General features: G+C 43.9%; 1 protein-coding gene across 1 annotated transcript in view; it reads left to right on the top strand.

Annotated features, from left to right (window-relative positions):
* Positions 1-596: 596 nt before the first annotated feature.
* Positions 597-18,502, top strand: part of CLIP1 (CAP-Gly domain containing linker protein 1) — a 43,300-nt gene continuing 25,394 nt past the window's right edge. Inside the window, exons 1-10 of the mRNA XM_081338652.1 lie at positions 597-1,078; positions 6,399-6,529; positions 7,475-7,644; positions 8,615-9,141; positions 11,450-11,574; positions 11,821-12,037; positions 14,739-14,936; positions 15,686-15,789; positions 16,216-16,276; positions 17,978-18,010. Coding sequence (XP_081194778.1) covers positions 7,551-7,644; positions 8,615-9,141; positions 11,450-11,574; positions 11,821-12,037; positions 14,739-14,936; positions 15,686-15,789; positions 16,216-16,276; positions 17,978-18,010 — 1,359 coding nt within the window. The 5' untranslated portion in view covers positions 597-1,078; positions 6,399-6,529; positions 7,475-7,550. The remainder of the gene's footprint in view (positions 1,079-6,398; positions 6,530-7,474; positions 7,645-8,614; positions 9,142-11,449; positions 11,575-11,820; positions 12,038-14,738; positions 14,937-15,685; positions 15,790-16,215; positions 16,277-17,977; positions 18,011-18,502) is intronic.

Below are 18,502 nucleotides of genomic sequence, written 5' to 3'. Positions count from 1 at the left end.
TTTGTATGTTAGTCAAAAGTAAGAAAGGATATAGCGTGCTTTCTCGTTCTCAGCAAAATAGATTTTATGTCTTCTAAAGCGTTTTGTGCAGAAGGTACATATGACCAAAAGCTTAATAGGATAGCCTCATTAATAATATTTAGGCTCTTGAGATGTCATCTCCACAACACATATCCTTCAGATTAGAATCCAAAATTAGTTATATTTTAAGAAATATAAGCAGAGAAATTGATTTTGCAGTAAATAAAAAGGCAAAGCAATTCCTTTGTTATATCATTTTTAACCTCATAGATCTAGAGACTTACAGTGCTAAGTGTGCATGTGTCTTTGTGTGATGCAATGAAAGTAATATCTTTGTTTCCTGTTGCACTTTGAAATGGAGGTATCCATTATCAGTGTTGTGCCAGAATTCAAAACAAAAAAGATATGTTTAGGGTTTATCTGGCCTTTGTTATTTTTGGGGGGAATTTGGGTGGCAATTTCTTGAGCTCCGTAAAAGAGAGAAGGCATGAGAAATTTAATTTTCCTAAGGGAAGTTAGGTAAGAAACAATCTAAATAAAATTTAGTATTTGAAAGCTGCAATTAACCTTGTAGTTGAACTGTTTAAGGTTTTGCCTTTAACCCCAACCATTTTGGAAGATGAAGAATGACCAGAAACACCTTTATTCTCAATTTTCCCCCTATTCCACTTAGGAAACGTCATAAAATTGAAGAGTTTTTCTAAATAGGCGGAGTTGTCCAGGTTTGCACCAACAAAGTAAAATCGTAGCTTTAAAAACTGAATTCCGTGGGGCGAGCCAAGTTTTCAGCTCCCGATGCATAGGTGACTTCACGCCCTTCTTCATTAGTGTCGATTAAATCAAAATACAGGTTTTGTAACTCCCGAGGTTGCCATTATGAAACACGACGTGCAGGTGGTGAAGGTATTTCTGCTCCGCGATTCCTGCGTTTATTGCACGGCCTCTTTTTCAGCAGAACATTATCAGCCCAGGCAAAGTGGTCGTGATCCCTGATACAGCTGGTCCTCGACTTACGACGGAGGCCAGAATTTCCAATGCCACCCAAGGCAGTTCTTAAGTAAGTTGCGCCTGATTTTGGCATGGTGGTTAAGCAAAACACCGCGGTTGTTAACTGAGCCATGAGGTTCTTAAGCCAATCCGGCTTCCCCCTTTGACTTTTCCTGTCCTAAACGACAATCACGTAATCCTGGAATGCCGCAGCCATCATAAATACATGCTGCCAGATGCCCGGATTCTGATTGCCAGAATGCTGCAATGGTTGTGTGTGTGCTGTCGTGACTTTGAACAGTTGTTGCCAAGCTTCTCGTCAACTTTGCAGCCTTTCTTTTGAACCCGGCTCGAAATGCGGGTGAAAAATTGTAGAATTCACAGAGACGGTGGAGACAGACTCTTCTGAGCTGCTGCTACTTGGAGGTGTATCTCCTCCTCCGGTCAGTTGCAGTTCTGGAAATTAGCAGAGGAAGGAACTCAGCTTGGTCGACACCTTTGGCGTTCCTGCCCTTCGGAGTGGAATCGGTTTAACTGGTTTTTTTACGGGCTGCGCCTGGATGAGACGGCATTCGGTATTCGGATGAAATGCCTGTTCTTAGGAAGCTGCCGATGATCTCAGTTTGCTACAGCATATTTTCACCAGCTGGGGAAACACAAAGAAAAGAGCTGTGAAGTTCATTCTTGGCTCGTCTCCTAAACAGCAAACATCTTGGGGGCCTGACTTATTCTCGGTCCTGATCTTCATCGGTTTCAGAGCAGAAGAGAAGGGATTCTGGAAGGCAGGTAGATGAGCCTCTGGCTCGTTACGTTTCACCCTTTTCTTCACTTTTTGTCAGCTTCTAGTCTAGTGAAGAGAAGGACTGGGGGGGGGGGACAGGATAGCAGCCTTCCAGTGTTTGATGGGCTGCCACAAAGAAGGGGGGGGGGTCAACCTATTCTCCATAGCACCTGTATTTGCAGGACAAGAAGCAACGGATGGAAACTATCAAGCAGAGAAGCAATCTAAAACTAAGGAGAAATTTCCTAACAGTGAGAACAATTAACCAGTGGAACAACCTGCCTCCAGAAGTTGTGGGTGCTCCATCCCTGGAGGTTTTCAAGAAGAGGCTGGACAATCATTTATTTATATGAAATGGTCTAGGGTCTCTTGTTTGAGCAGGGGGTTGGACTAGAAGGCCTCTGTTAGACTTTTCAGTCTGGCTGATTGCTGTGCTTTTGAGCAACTCCCAAACATTTCTACAGAAACGTCACAGGAAGGTTGCAACATAAATTACACACCGAAGAGCAGCCTGAATAATTGTCTCAAGAATGAAGCAACAGCTTCTAAAACATTGTCTTAATATTTACAGATTTCTTCTCCTGAGGGAACGCATTGAACAAGAAGAATCTTAAATGCTACCTGGAGCTTTATAGTCCTCGACTTATGGTCAAACGTTCCTAATTAAGCAAGGCGGTTGTTAAGTGGGTTGGGACCAACTTTACAACTGTTTTGCCATGGTTAAGCAAATCACTGCAGTTGTTAAGTGAAACAATGGTCGACTTTAGTGACATTTAGTGACTGTTCAAAGTTACAACAGCACTGACAAAAATGACTTGCGACCGTATTTCACATTTCACTGTGGCGGACTCCCCGTGGTCAGGTGATCAAAATCCAGACTCTTGGCAACTGACTCGTATTTATGACGGTCACCGTGTCTCGGGGTCACGCGATCCCCTTTGGCGACCTTCTGACAAACAATGTCAAGGGGGAAGACAGATTCAATTAGCAACTGTGTTCCTAATTGAACAACTGCAGTGATTCATTTAACAACGGTGGCAGGAAAAATCTTAAGATGGAGCCAAGCTCACTTAACAAATATCTCAGCAGGAGAAATTTTGGGGTCAGTCGTGTCCTTCCTTGCGGGCATAGTGAAGTATTAGGCTAAGTTGAATTTTCCTCCAATGGGATTTTCCCATGTATTTTACCAGGAAACAGATAGAGCAGCCTAGAGAAGTCAGTGCCCTCCTAACCATACCCAAGCCCTCCGAGTTTGTTGGCCAGGTCCATTTCATGGTGACGTAACCCTAACCCTAAGTATTTGAGGACTTTAGAAAACCATGCTATCATTAAATAGATCTAGACAAATTGATTCAAAGTGTTAGCAGCTCACACCTTACTTGGTTCTTTAGACTTCTATCTGTTATTCTGATTTCTCTGTTAATTAAAGGTGGGACTTTTTGTCAATTTGTCAGTTACTCTTTTGAAATAGTGTCTGCATTCACACGCAAAATTAGCACATTGTTTTATTGTTATAGAAGAAACTGTTCTCTAACTCCGATTGTTGTCTTTGGACCCTTTGAAACCTATTTATTTAGGTGCTCTGGCAGATTTTCTCTGATGGCCCCGTCAAACTCCACTTGTCTATTTTTAAAAAGCTCCAGGAGAACAAGAGTTGTGTAAAAACAAGCTGTATTTTTCTATTAATAGCAAGCTCGGTGAGATATACCCTCAGAGAAGTCAAGTTAGTCCAGATGCTTGGTGTGCGTGTTTTTTGTTGCTGTTATTTTTATGCTTGGAGGTGCATAGAAATTTGCTTTTTTTTCCCTTCAAAAGAAAAAAAAGACTAGCTAAATACATAAGCTTTCCCAGAAAAAGGACTCTTCCCATTAACCTGTTGCTGTAGCAACAATTAGAATCCATTTCAGGGCTGATTTGTTTAAGCCAAAAATTAAAATGATGATTTAAAGCAGGGTTCTCCCAACTTGCCAATTTTAAGACTTGTGGACTTCAAGTTCCAGAATTCCCCAGCCAGGAAATTCTGGGAGTTGAAGTCCAGAAGTCTTAAAGTTGCCAAGTTGGGAGACCCCCGCTTTAAAGAATACAAATGGCACCATATGGAAAAACAGCTTCTTAAATCTCTTGATTAATCAATGTTTAGCAGTCAAGCAAACTGGACCTACCTCTTCTGATCTAGTTCTTGTCTCTTGCCTTCCTTCAAATATATACTCCTCTTGTGTGAAGGTCTCTGAATCCCTTGGAGATGGGCTTCCAGAGAAAATTCCTACTTGGCTTATGAATGGCGGTCTCAGCATGACGGGTACAACAAGAGCTAATGATGAATAATGGAAATTAGTCACTTTATTATCTATTGCCTAAATTACAAGAATCTCCCCAGACTGCTTGTCTTCCCCTGGAAATGACCTGATAAGGCTTCATGATCTTGTCATTTGTGGCTACGCAAGGATGCTAAGCTAGGCCCTCGCTTGTCTCCTTCCAGCCTAGCAGGCAATTTCCCACCACAACACTTTTGAGTATCCATTTAGGGTTAGGGTTATCCCTCCTCTTTTTCCTTGCCTTACACCTGAATCCCCGAGACCATCCCTTTCTTCTTTGCTTCACGGCACCTCTCCAAACTCAACTCTTAGACGAAGCGGGTGCTGTCTACTAAAGCTAAGCTTAGGATACCTGTAGTTGAACTGAAATATTTCCCTCGTTACTCTTGTTTCTGTTTCCTCTTCCTTGGCCATTCCTGGTAGTAATAGGGGAACTAAGTCTGCTTCTGTTCTCCCTGATGGTATGGAGAACAAGCCTCCATCAGGAGCTTCCATTCTTCTGAGGGATCCAGTTAACAAAGCCAGTATTGTTGGGTGGCAGTGCCCGTCTTTCTGTAGTGGCATTCCAAGGGACGTGGTGGTAGGCATTCCTGAATGCTTGGTGGATGATGTCAGAGCCGGTGAGGTCATAATACAAAAGGGAGGAAGGGGGAGAGAAGCAGGCTGAACTGGGCATTCTGGTGTTATTAATTAAAGAGCGCCAGCTAAGGCAATTCTAAGTTGTAGCCGTCAAAGCTCTCCTGAACCGTTCAAGAATCCAGTTCCCTGGATGTCTGCTTAGATCTCAGCACTGCCCAACATATTAATGCTGCAAGAACTTCTTCGTGGTTTGGATAGGTAACGTTCAGCACTATCCGATCTTTACTTAGACTTTGAGAGGAGAATCTTGGAAAATCTGCAAAAAATAAATAAATCCTCGACTTACAACAGTTTGTTTAGTGACTGCTCAGCGTTACAACAGCACTGGAAAAAGGTGATTTAGGGGATGCTACAATTTACAACTGTTGTAGCATCCCCACGGTCATGTGATCAGAATTCAGACATTTGGCAGTTGACTCATACTTATGATGGTTGCAGTGTCCCAGGGCCATACGATCCCCTTTTGCAACCTTCTGACCAGCAGAGTCCTTGGGGGAAGGCGGATTGATTGACAGATCTGACTTAATTTAACAATTACAGCGATTCACGTAGCAAAGTCATAAAATGGGGCAAACTCAATTAAATGTTCCACTTAGCGATGGAAATTTTGGGCTCGGTCGTAAGTTGAGGACTACCTGTGTTGCGTGACGTGGTTTCCACAAAACATCATCTTGGGCTCAAAATCTGGAGATGGGTCACTTTTCAGATGGATGAAGAGGTTGGGGCCCTTCAACCTCACCCCTCCAAAGAGGCTGAACTCACCTTTTAATGTTCCGTGATCGCCCAGTTCTTCATTCTTGGCTTGTTTGTGAATGTTGGATGGTTGGCTCAAGGACTCGGCCCACAAGCTGCTGGATAACCTGGTTAGATCTTGGTTCCAAACTTGCTCCCATGGCATTCTCCCAAATTTTGGACAAGGCCTGTATATAAAGAAGGAAAGATAGCCCTGTGCAGTGTCTCTCCTTAGTAGATAAGGAGGGCATTACAGAAACCCCAAGGACAATCATTTAAGGCAGCTGGTGGCCTTGAATGGTGGGACATAAATCAAATTAAATAAGGAAGGCCGCACATTGCTGCAGGATCAACAGACAAAGAGATTGTGGAACACGGCAGGGAGAGTGGGTTGAACTGAGCTTGGCTGGCTGAGGAATTCTTGTAGTTGAAGTCCACAAGTCTTAAAGTTGCCAGGTTTGCAGGCCTTGATCTATCTAACGCAAGGGTGCGCAAAACCTCGGGTCAAGGGTGAAGCACAGGTCTGGCCGAGCAAATCTTTTCTTTCCATATACTCAAATCTTCTTCCCTTCCTTTTGGAACCAGCACTGCTTGTCAGTAAGTGATTTAATTGCTCTTTTTCCAGTGCGTCACCACCCACGATGGGTCCTTCCCAGGCTCTGCCTGTTTTTCAAATACCTCTTGGCTCCGGTGCAAATAATCCAGTTACTTGAAGCTCCTTGATCAGGAGATGTTATTGTTGTTGCTGTATAGTTTGGCTTGAAAATAATCCCTCCCTTTCTCACTGCGATTATAGCAAGAGTTCTTGCAAGAAAGAATAAAATAAAACCCAACCTATCCGGCCTATGATTTCTCTTTGAGAAGCCTGCAACGGGGCCTCTGATCAATCCAAATTATTCTGTGTTTCCCCCCCCCCTTCCTAGCAACGAAAGAGAAGGAAGAAAACCTCATTTTATCTCCGAGGATCTGACGAGGGGCACTGCACGGGGACTCTACAATATGCTAAACCATCTTGTGATCGTCAGCAGGGAATTCTAGCCCTGGCCTTACCGAGGTGGGTGCAAAGTTGTGAGTTGCCAAGGGATCGTAATGCTCTCCGATCGGCCATCCTGAGGGTTTTGTATATGCACAAGACTTGCCGAGAGGTGATTTTTTTTTTCTAGCGATGATGTGAAAAAGGAAGGGGGTGGGGTGTGGGGGGGTGTTGTTGGCTTCCTGGCTGTCTTGCCTGCTTTCATGAGGATTTAATTTAATTTTTTTGAACCAACTTAATATATAATTTCTCAAATTTCTTACATCTTGCAAAATGTGTATTCTTGCCATGTGTTCATTCTTTTCATGCATCTCTCCTGCTGCTCTCTGCGTATTTCATGCCATACGTTAAATAGTTAAATAAATCTGAGCACCATGGACCGTTCTGCCCACTGAAGTCCAGCAGACCCTCACCCTTTTAGCCCCCCCCTTAAGGCTTTCAAGACCTGGCTTCTCGGCCCAGGCCTTGAACTGAATGACGCCAGGTTTTCAGTTCATTTTTAATGTTTGTATTAGTTGAGTTTGATAGTTTTAAGTGATTGTATATAGGAGGGGTTGGATTTTTGATTGGGAGCTGAGGTGTTTGAAAGATTGGCGTTCTAAATCAGTACAAATGAAAATGTTAGCACACTTAATATCTTTACGAAGAAGTGAACAGCTTCTGGGGTGAGATTACTTACCCAAAACAGCCATTTAAACAACAGGCTCTTACTGTTGTTGTTGTTGTTGTTTTTTCAAAGAAAAAACTCCTATTGTCTTCAACTTTCTGTAAAAACAGAAAAAGAATTGAATAGTTTAGATTGTTTAAATAGGAGAGGATTTCTGGTATGTGCAATTGGCAAGCTGACTGCAAAAACGTTGTTTTTCCCCCTGCTTAGGAGGCATGGATGATAAGCAGAATTTCTTTGCAAGTCGGTTTGGAGCAATGGAAGTTAACGTCTCTACTCTCTCTGCCCTCAATTGACAGGTATAACCCCCAGGCAAGCCAAAGAGAGATCCATATGTTTGGAAAAAGATAGTGATTGCCTTCAAACTGACCGACCATGAGCATGTTGAAACCCAGTGGGCTGAAAGCCCCCAGCAAGATCACCAAACCGGGAAGCGTGCTGGCAAAAACAGCCCCACCTGTGGCTGCAGGTAAGGCCGTAAGGTGATCCCATTTCGGACAACAGAAGCCAAAGTAGAGCTTCTCCACATCGTCTCGTGTTTCTGTCACGGATTAAGTAGGAGAATTGCAGCAGATAAAACTGGGAGAACAAAAAAGAAGGAAGTTAATGTGTGATGATGATGATGATGATTACCTGTGATACAAATAATAATAATAATAATAATAATAATAATAATAATAATAATAATAATAATAATAATAATAATAATAATAATAATAATAATAAAGTTGGAAGGGGCCTTGAAGGTCATCTAGCCCAACCCCCTGCTCAGGAAGGAAACCCTACAATTGATCCCCAGTTTTTCGTTGCTGAGCAAGACATTTCTTAAGGGAGTTGTGCCCCATTTTACGACCTTTCTTGCAGTGAATCACTGCAGTTGCTCAGTAACACAGGTGGTTAAGCGAATCTGATTTCCCTGCTGATTTTACTTGTCAGAAGGTTGCAAATAGAACAACCATGAGACACTGCAATCCTCATAAATGTGAGTCAGTTGCCAAGTGGCCAAATTTTGATCACGTGACCAGACGGATGCCGGAATAGTTGTGTCACTTTTTTCCAGTGCCGTTGTAACTTTGAACAGTCACTAAAGGAACTGTTGTAAGTTGAGGACGACTCTTCCTCCTCTTTGCCTCTCGATTGATCCAAAGACGGGCACCCCTCGTAGCCAGGGACCCCCTATGAATGGTACCCTTAAGTTGTGCTGGCTCTTTAGCCTGGTTTCTGCTACATACAGATTCAAGGAAAGTGTGGAGGGAGGCTTAGCTGAGGATGGGACACCAAGAGGTGATGCCCATCACCAACGCGGTTTTACAACCTGTTTTGCAGCGATCATTAAGGGAATCTCTGGTTCGCTGTGGGCCATTTTTACAAAGGAAATGGTGGTAAGTGGAAGACAGCTCTCGTTACTATCTGTTACGCTCTCCCCCTTTCTGTTTCAGCCTCTCCAGAAAAGACCCCAGCCGCTGAGAAGCCCCCTGCCACAGAAGGCCCGGATGAGTTTGTGGATGACTTCCGAATCGGGGAGCGTATTTGGGTCAATGGGAATAAACCTGGCTTCATCCAATTCTTGGGAGAAACCCAGTTTGCTCCGGGCCAGTGGGCAGGAATCGTGCTGGACGAAGCCATTGGGAAGAACGACGGTTCCGTGGCCGGCGTGAGGTACTTCCAGTGTGAGCCCTTGCGGGGCATCTTCACGAGGCCTTCGAAGCTTGCCCGGAAGGCCGTGTCTGAGGATGAAGCCAACGGGACCCAGGCGTCTCAGGCCACCTCGCCCACCTCGGCGGCCAGCCTCGTGTCTTCTCCTTCGGCAGCAGCCCACCTGACTCCCACCGGCATCCCTCAGAAGACCCCCGTGTCTCAAGCAAGCAACCTCTCTAAAACGCCCAGCGAGTCCGTCTCGAACCTCTCCGAAGCCGGGTCCTTGAAGAAGGGCGAAAGGGAACTCAAAATGGGGGACCGAGTGCTGGTAAGTTGTTGGGTGGCTTGGAAAAGTAAAAGAGACGTTACGTTGACCTCTCAAATCAATGAAGGCCAGAGAGGGTTGAAAATGTCCTGCATGTTGTGTATTTAAAGTATTTGTGTATTTACAGAGAAGGAAGGCTAAAACATGTTGCGTGTAGAACAGGATTCCTCAACCTTGGCATCTTTTAAGACTTGTGGACTTCCAACGGGCAGAATTCCCCAGCCACAGTTCTTAAAGCTGCTAAGTTGGAGAATACTGCTCTAGATGCCTTTAAACCATCCAGTCTGCTCAGGAAGGGTTGTTGTTTTTTTTTAAAGTATAATGTCAACAAAAAAAGGGAAAAAAATCTATTTCTCTTAGCTCCCACTTTAGGAAAGCACATGCTGTTTTTATTTTAATTTACCAGTGGATCTCGAGTCATCCTTTTAGCCATAATCACGATGTAAACCTTTTTTTCCCCCTTTCTTCTACTTACCATCCTATTCGCGGTCTGGGGAGAAAAATATTTATATATAAACGTCTGGTGATCTCAATCAGCTGCTTTGGCTCGTTACGCCTTTGCATCATCCCTTCTGAGTTACACGGTGCCGTCATGCTTTACTAAAAAAAGATTTTGCAAAACCTCTCGCTTGCTCTCTTTTTTTATCACTTTTCCTGGATGTGAGCAAAAGTCGTCAGGCTGGCTATTTTCTACATGGGGTCAGGGTGCCCTCCTCTGGGGGGTAAACTTACTAAGCCGGGGGTTTTTTCCCCAGAAAAGAGAGGACGACACCCCTTCCATCTGTGTGTTTAACCTGGCGATGGAAGGAAATGTGAATTTCACTTGGCAGCGTTTATTTTCTCATTCTTCCTATGCAGGTAGCTCTCACCTTACGACCGCAATTGAGCCCAAATATTCTGTTGCTAAGCAAGGTAGTCGCTAAGCGGGTTTTGGCTCTGACCTGTCTTGCCAGAGCTATTAAGTGAATCTCTGCAGTTGTAACACAGTTGTTAAATGAATTTGGGCACTTGACAAATAACTCATATTTATGACAGTTGCGGTGGCAAGGAAGGTCGTAAAACGGGACAAAACTCAACAAATGCCTCGCTTAGCGACAGAAATTTTGGGCTCAATTGTGGTCGTAAGTTAAGGATTTGCTTGTCTACTCTCTGCATGGAATATAATTATTTTGCGGTGGAGTGTGACTCCTTCACCTCCATTTGCCCTGCTTCTGCAGTAAGTGAAAAGAGCATTTTTAATCCATCCATTCGGATTAAAAAAAACCAACAGATTAAGTTTCTCTAAAGACACCCAACTTGAGAAATGACTTCATTTGTTGGCTGGGCTTTGCTTGTCTCCAGGTAGGATAAAAACTGCTGTGTCTGCAAATCTCATGTGCCAACAGGTTGCTGCTTTTTGGGCATGGTAGGTAAAAAAGGACTGTCAAGGTGAGATCATTCGTTTGGCGAGATTAATGAAAATAAAATCGTCCTGCACCACAAGATATTATCAAAACATTAAAGGATTTGTTTTTCTCTTTGCTGAACCAGGACAAACGATTTTGAAGTTAACTGCATAGAGCGCCGTTTCTCCAGCTTGGCGCCTTCAAGATGGGTGGACTTCAACTCCCATGCTGGCTGGGAATTCTGGGAGTTGAAGTCCACCCATCCTCAAGAGGCCAAGTTGAAGAAACATAGATATAAGGGTTATGGGAATCCAGCTGTGCTTGTGGCTATATGCTGGAGGCAAAGAAAGATCCAAACTACAAAATAAAATAATAAAATCAAATAAAAATAATAAAAGCTTCATACTTTTGGTTAATATTGTTTACTCATTTGCTCTCTTATCAAGGTTAAACTATCTGAACCGTCCTTGGCAAACGTAGCCGGCTATTTTACTGGCCAAATCAAATACAGTTCCAAAATAACCCCATTCGTGCGGAAGAGGAAATCCTGAAGAACTAGCTATTATTTTAGGTTTGGTTTTATTAGAGTTGGCTAAAGTTGGCAGTCTTTATTTTTGTCAAGGCTTTGCCCTCAGCAGTGGAAAAGCCGCGGAGTCGGCTGTGGTTCAAATTTAGCTGGAGAGGATTGTTTCGAAAGATGGTGCAAAATTCTTTTCTGCTCTTCCTTTTCAATTTTCTTTCTTATCCACTTTCTTTTTAACTTTCTTATCAACTTTTTTCTTTTTTTTTCTTTCTTAATTTTCTTTTCAACTTTCTTATCAACTTTTTTTCTTCTTCTTTTCTTTCTTTTTAACTTTCTTTTCGGCTTCCTTCCCCCCCCCCCCCAACTTTCTGATCAACTCTTTTCAACTTTCTTTTTTCCCCAGGTGGGGGGAACAAAAGCTGGCGTGGTGCGTTTTTTGGGAGAGACGGATTTCGCCAAGGGGGAGTGGTGCGGTGTTGAATTGGACGAACCCCTGGGCAAGAACGATGGGGCCGTGGCAGGAACAAGGTAAGATTCCTTTCAGATCGATTCTGGCTGCGTTTTCATTTGAGTTTCGTTGAACTTCATACGGGAGAGGGAGCTATCTGTGGGTCCCTGTTTGGGTCTTTCTTCAGAGAGACGTAGAATTCGTCAAGACAGCTCTCCTTCCGACGCAGAGCATCAGTGCCTCGATCTCAGGTCAGGTGTATCTATGCAAGACTTTTCTCCGTAGTCTTGTTTTCACGGTTGGGTCTCTCTTCCTCTCCATCTCAGGTATTTCCACTGCCAGTCCAAATACGGCCTCTTCGCTCCGGTGCACAAAGTGACCAAGATCGGCTTCCCCTCCACCACCCCGGCCAAAGCCAAACCCACCGTCCGGAAGGTCCTCCCCACGCCCACCAGTCTGAAACGCAGCCCCAGCGCCTCGTCCCTCAGTTCTCTGAGCTCGGTGGCCTCTTCCGTAAGCAGCAAGCCGAGCCGTGCGGGACTAGTAAGTTTCTTTTCGAATTGCGTGCTTGATGATCCTAGAGCAGAAATGGGCACTTTTGTGGGTCACATGCACACGCGCACACCCTGGCCGTTTTGCACTGCTCGTTGGCCTTGTAATGGTGCTGATCTCTGCAAGCATGCATGAAAAAAAACTTGGCTAGCCCTGACAAATAGAAGCGTTTGTGTTTAAGATGTGACCCTAACCTTTAACTCAAACTAACCACAGTTTCTTAAAACAAGAAAGAGGTTATGTTTTGGATTGTTAAGGGGAGGGGGTCGGGCTTACACTGCAACACAGACATGCAGAGTAGTATTTCTACGAGAAATGCATGCAAACACACACAGGCATACGTATACCTGCAATAACGCATCTGTCCTAAATGCATGTATGATGTGCGCTCACCTGCAAAGGTATTCTCAGCATCATGCGTTAGAAAGTGGAAAATCTAAACTGTACCATGGCTTTACATTTCCCTTTTAATTGAAGACAAAAATGCAAACATATGCGTGCTCAAATACACCAATATGAGTGAGAGAGGTTAGGGATGGCAGTAGGTGGTTTTAATTTAGTTTTGCCCACATGTTGATTTTGAGCATTAGTGGTTTTGCTCCAGAATCATGGCTAAATTCGCCTGGCCAACATATAGCTAGTCCTTGATTTAACAACCGCAAATGAGCCCCAAATCTCTGCTGCTAAACAAGACAATTGGGAAATGAGTTCTGCTCCATTTTTCAACCTTTCTTGCCGCAGTTCCTAAGTGAATCATTGTATTTGTTAAATTAGTAATACGGTTGTTAAGTGAATCTGGCTTCCCCATTGAAGTTGCTTATCAGAAGGTCGCAAAAGGGGATCATGGGACCCCGGGGACATGGCGACCGTCATAAATACGGGTCAGTTGCCAAGCGTCCGAATTTTGTCATGTGATCGCGGGGATGCTGCAATGGTCCTAACTCTGAAAAACAGTCATAAATTTTTTTCAGCGCCGTAACTTCAAATGGTCACTAACTGAACTGTTATAAGCTGAGGACCACCTTTACTGTCTAAATGGGAGGAATGCCTTACACCAAAAAAAAGCCTCTTTCTTTACTCTTCAGGTGTGAACAGTAAACATACTTGGTCACCTTGCAAATTGTATATTTTACTAACTTCATCACTCGCTGTGTATTAATGCTTAGCCTTAACTTAAATGGCTTAATCTTGAATCACCTGCAGGAAATCTCAGTTTGCAAGTCTTCCCCACCGAGAGAGGGCTTAAAATTGGGAAATTGCAAGCTTTTTTCTCCCCAATAGTTTTTTCCGCCAAATTTGGCCAGCCCCTTTGTTTTTGCTGCATGTGATGCCAGGTTTATGCCTTGGATAAGGGAGCGAATTCTGGGGTTAAACTGAAGGACGGGTGCCCTTGCCGGAGAATGCTTAGCAGCTTAACCAGCTAATCTGCTCTAGGCTCCCTCTGCTTAGGTTGAGGCCATCAAACCTTTGTTTCTCTTTGAACTCTTCTGTTCCCTATTCTCCCGAATGCTGCATTAAGAGTCTTGCTATGCAGGTACGTTCACTTCTTGTTTACTAGGCGGGTGGAAGTGCAGGATACGAAAGCAAAATTTGTCTTTTTCGTTCGTTTTTTGTTTTTCCCCCTAAAATGGGGGTGCTCTTTCAGTTAGCTCACAACCTTAAGAGGCATGGACTTCAAGTCCCAGAATTCCCCAGCCAAGGGGTATTCTGGGAGTTGAGGTCCGTGCATCTTAACGTGGCCCAGTGTGGAATAAACCACACAGTTCTTTTCATTGGACAAGAATATGGGATCATTCCATAGCTTATGGTCCAAGGTTCACACCATGGACCATGAATTGGAGTCTTCAGCCTTTTTTATGTGGATTGGTTTCCTTTAGGAAGCGAGTCTTCCTTAAAAGAGCCTTCATTCTCAATTGTTCTGGTGTTCGAGCAACGCTTGTTCGAGGTGGGGCTAGGAGTCTAAAAAAACATCTCGGCCTCACCATATATTTTTGCCCCGAGTTTTGCTCTCGTCAGATCAGAACTGAATTCTGAGAGAAGGCATCCTGCAGAAATATTCCCTTAACACTCTTCCAACAGAAGAGAATTACCTCTGTTCTAGGAAAGTAAAACCACTCTCTTTGCATTATTGTATACCTACCTATGGAGATCCTCCTGTTTAAGAGCCTCCTGGCTCTTCCTTTCCCCTTATTTGAGGGATCCTTGATGCTCTCTGAGCTGGGTTGATTCCTTGAAGACGTTTCATGGCGCAACTAGGTGACATCATCAGTGCTAGGACTGTACCATTGATGATGTGACCTAGTTAGGTAATGAAACGTCTGCCAGAGAACAACCAAGCTCAGAGAGCCCCGCAGGTCCTCCTCCTCCTCCTCCTCCTCTTCCTCCTCTTCACAAACCCAACTCCCTTCTAGCACTGATGATATTACCTAGTTAGGTAATGACACGTCCACAAGAAAACCACCATGCTTAGGGAGCACCAAGGACCCTTCATTTCAACCCTGAGCTACAAGTATTCTTCTTCATTTCCCCTACTGAATATCTGGTCCTATCTGGGCAGATTTGCTGGCCAACCACTGTAAAGCTGCACTGATCCAATCCAAATTCAACACACCGGTGGTATTTGCAACACCGGTGTGTGTTTTTGGACCTCTCCGGCACTGGGCTACTCAAAACCCCTCTCTCATTTTTGCAGTTGACAGAGACGTCCTCTCGGTACGCACGGAAGATCTCGGGCACCACCGCCCTGCAAGAGGCACTGAAGGAGAAGCAGCAGCACATTGAGCAACTCCTGGCCGAGCGGGATTTGGAGAGGGCGGAGGTGGCCAAGGCCACCAGCCATGTTGGGGAGATAGAGCAGCAGCTTGCCTTGGCACAGGATGGACACGATCAGGTGAGCCGAGGGGTTTAGCCTCTTGAAAGCCACTCTGGCAAGTCCAAATCCGCAACTTTATTGCCTTCTGCCCACGCTGCAAGAATCTCCCCAGACTGCTTGTCTTCCCCTGGGAATGACCAGATAAACTATAGTGGAACTTAAGGACGGTCAGGCTGATGCCCCTTTCAGCTCCGTAAGGACTCAAGACTGGTTTCCTGCTTGACCCCTTCCTTCCTGCCTAGCTGGGAATTTCCTGACATCAGGCGGCAGTTGGGGAAGATCAAATATCTCTTCTGTGCAAAAGATTCCTCCGTTTTTTATGACCCTGTAGTCCCTTAATTCAGGATAGAGTCAGGGTTACTGGATGCCCTTCCTGACACCACTTTTCCCTGCAAAAACTTTTCTGTACAAAAGATTAAGGAAGGAAAAAGATTCCATATTACCAAGAGACTTTTTTTTTAACCTGAGACATTTCATCATTTTAGCAAATGTCAACTACTGTTGTTTGTTTTGGGAGTCCATTTGCTCAATTCATTGCTCGTCCTTTCCACTCCATAAGCTGTAAAAAGTTGCCAGATAAAACACGGCATTAGCTAAATTTCTGATGAAAAGCGACCTAATATTTGGGGGACGAAGGCGCGACCTTGGGAGAAGCGAATAGCTTGGGTTGGATTGAGGATCAGTATGTATCTTCTATGTAGCTGTTTCAACGTAGCCTCATTTAAATTAAAGGCATTTTTCTCACCTACGTCTCTGTTAAAACCCAGCGGATACTGGAAATGGAAGCCAAGATGGATCAGCTGCGAGCCTTGGTGGAAGCTGCCGATAGGGAAAAAGTGGAATTGCTGAACCAGCTGGAGGAGGAGAAGAGGTAAAACAAAGATGCAAACGAGCAAAAAATAAATAAATTGAAAAAAATTAAGTACAGGTAGCTCTGCAGCCAACTTGCTCTTCTTCACTGGAATTATAATCCAGGAATGGCTGGAGAATTCTGAGAAAAATTAGCAGTGAACTGTGCTCCATGCATTCCATCCTCTTGCCTATAAGAGGTTACTCCAGACCGTGCTGGATCAAAAGGGATCATGCAGCTTTTTTTTTTAACCTTCTACCTGGATCTTTTAATAATAATCCAGATTACAGCCATTTTCCTCAAGGGGAAACAGTGTCTTATCCGTAGGCGGCTGGTTTGAATCTTACAAGATCTCAAATCTTTTGTTAAAAAATCAGAACTATTCCGCTTATGCGATGCTTATGCTCGTCTCGTCTTCCTTGTCTTGCTTTTCAAAATTGTTCACAGGAAGGTGGAGGATCTGCAGTTCCGTGTAGAGGAAGAGTCTATTACCAAGGGCGACTTAGAGGTAAAAATGTCTCCGATTCTGTTAAACTGGCTACATGAAAAAGAAAGCGCTTGTGCCCTAGCAGAGCACCAAGCGAATAAAGAAAAGTGGTGGCATCTTATCGCGTCTGAAAGGACCCGTGATGTGACTTAACCCTTTCTAGCTGAGTGTTCTCACATTTGACCAGATTTTCTTGCTAATTCTTTGTCTCCGCTGTGAGTGAGTAACCTTTTTCATTCTTGTGTTTTACTTCTGTGTTGCTCCACAACCGTTCTGGATGCTTCCCAAATCCCTAATTAAAGCTGTTCATTAAAAAAAAAACCTAACCCACTGGAAATTAGAGCCAAAGCTTTAAAACTCACAGTGGGTCATTTCCTCATTACCGGAGGCCTGACGGTCAATAAAATGAAGGCTGAGAACCCCAGCACGATTGAGCAGAGCTAGGATTGGTGCTAAATATCATCTTGTACTTCTTTAGTAAGACTTTCAAAGAATGCAAGGTTTAAGCAGTCAGACGGCTACCCTAATGTCTGAACTGTGTTCCTAGCCGGCTTCAACAAGATTGCAGGCCTACGCAACGCTTGGCAAGTTGGGCTTCGGCAATGAAACTCATAGGGCCTGCCGGTTTTGCAGGCTAAATTCACGCAGCCGGGCGCTAAATTCACATCCTCTTTAGCATGCTTGATGTCAGAAATGAAACCTCTCCAGATGTTCAATAAGTGCCTTTTCCCATGCAAAGTTGGAAACTGACATGTTGAGCTGCAGATAATCCAGACTGAAATCAGGAGCCTTGAACTTAATATTTCATATTAATATCATCTTTAGTTGTACTTTTTTTGTTCCCCACCCATCCATTTTATCTGGACTTTTCAAGGAACGCTCATTTTCAGTCTGTGGTTCTTTGTGTTTGTGTGTGCGTGTTTGTGTGTGTGTGTGCCTGTGATCAATAAACAGAAAAACTGTATATGTATATTATTGTTGTTATTATTATTATTATTATTATTATTATTATTATTATTATTATTATTATTTAGTTTGAGAGTGCATACAGTCCTTGTTTAGCGACTGTTTGCAGTTAGGAGGGTGATGAAAAAGCCACTTTGTGACCAACCCTCGCAGGTCGGTGAAGCAAAGGAATGCTGAAGTCAGATCATAAGCATAACCATGGTTTCATTTAGCAACCGCTTTGCTTTGCCAGTCCCTGAAGAAGGAGACCTGTACTCAGGTCTTCTTTATTCCTAAGACTGCTGGCTCATGAACGTCAGAATTGCTCAATCTTTCCCCTTAATCACAAAGAACTCGCCAGGTCATCCTTGTGGAACACACGTCCATTAGACCGTTGAGTGGTTTCAAAAATTAGGTCCATGAGAAGATCCGAGGGCTCTGTGGTAGTCCCAAATTTGCATATTCTGGTCATTTCACACAATGACTTGTCTAGAGGTCATCGTGCTTGCCCAGCCCATCACACTCACTTATGTGCACGCAGGCACTCTGCAGCCAAAAGGACACGAGAGGTATCCTTGTACTTTTGTGGGACGCAGGTGAGCACTGCAGCCTACCAAGCAGGGCCCATAATTCATGTTTGGTTGAGAGCAGCCACTGGTGTGCATTTCCTCAGCCACAACTCGCGGTGTGGTTTGCTTCTCTTTTTTTTAACTTGTATTTTGAACTCTCGTACTGAATGTTCTGGTGAACTCATTTTGTCTTAATTTTTGCGGATAGCCAAAGAGAGAAATTTCTGAAGACCCTGAAAATGTAAGAGGACCTCTGAATGTGTGGAGACACCCCTTCCTTCTCCCGGTCTTAATACCCAATAAAGCGTTTGTCGATGGTGCTCTTTAACCACTAACACCACAGTTTGCTCTCGGGATGTGCTCCCAGCTGTGTCTGCCTGGAATTGAAGAAGCTTTGTAGGTTTTAAAAATGTGGGACTTTGATCAGAAGCAGAGAATGAGGAGGGAAGCAGGATTCATAAAAGTTGTGCTTTTATACAAACCTTCAAACTTAGCACCGTGTCCTTAAGGCTTAAACCTTGCAAGCTTCTCGTGAGAAGTTTCCTCGGAGAGATTTACTTCAAAACTTTGAATTGGTTCACTAAGATCCAGGCCGAGTTGAGTGATTTCCTAGAGTAGGTTCTGTTCCATAATTTAATAAGAGAAAGTGAAAAATCAGGACGGAGAAACCATTATTTTTCTTCATTTCCCCCCTCCCCCCACCTTTATTCTCCAGTGGGTTTGTGAAAGATCT

The sequence above is a fragment of the Vipera berus genome (assembly GCF_964194415.1).
Source record: "Vipera berus genome assembly, chromosome: 14".
Lineage (NCBI taxonomy): Eukaryota > Metazoa > Chordata > Lepidosauria > Squamata > Viperidae > Vipera > Vipera berus.
This window is presented reverse-complemented; position numbering and strand designations above follow the sequence as displayed.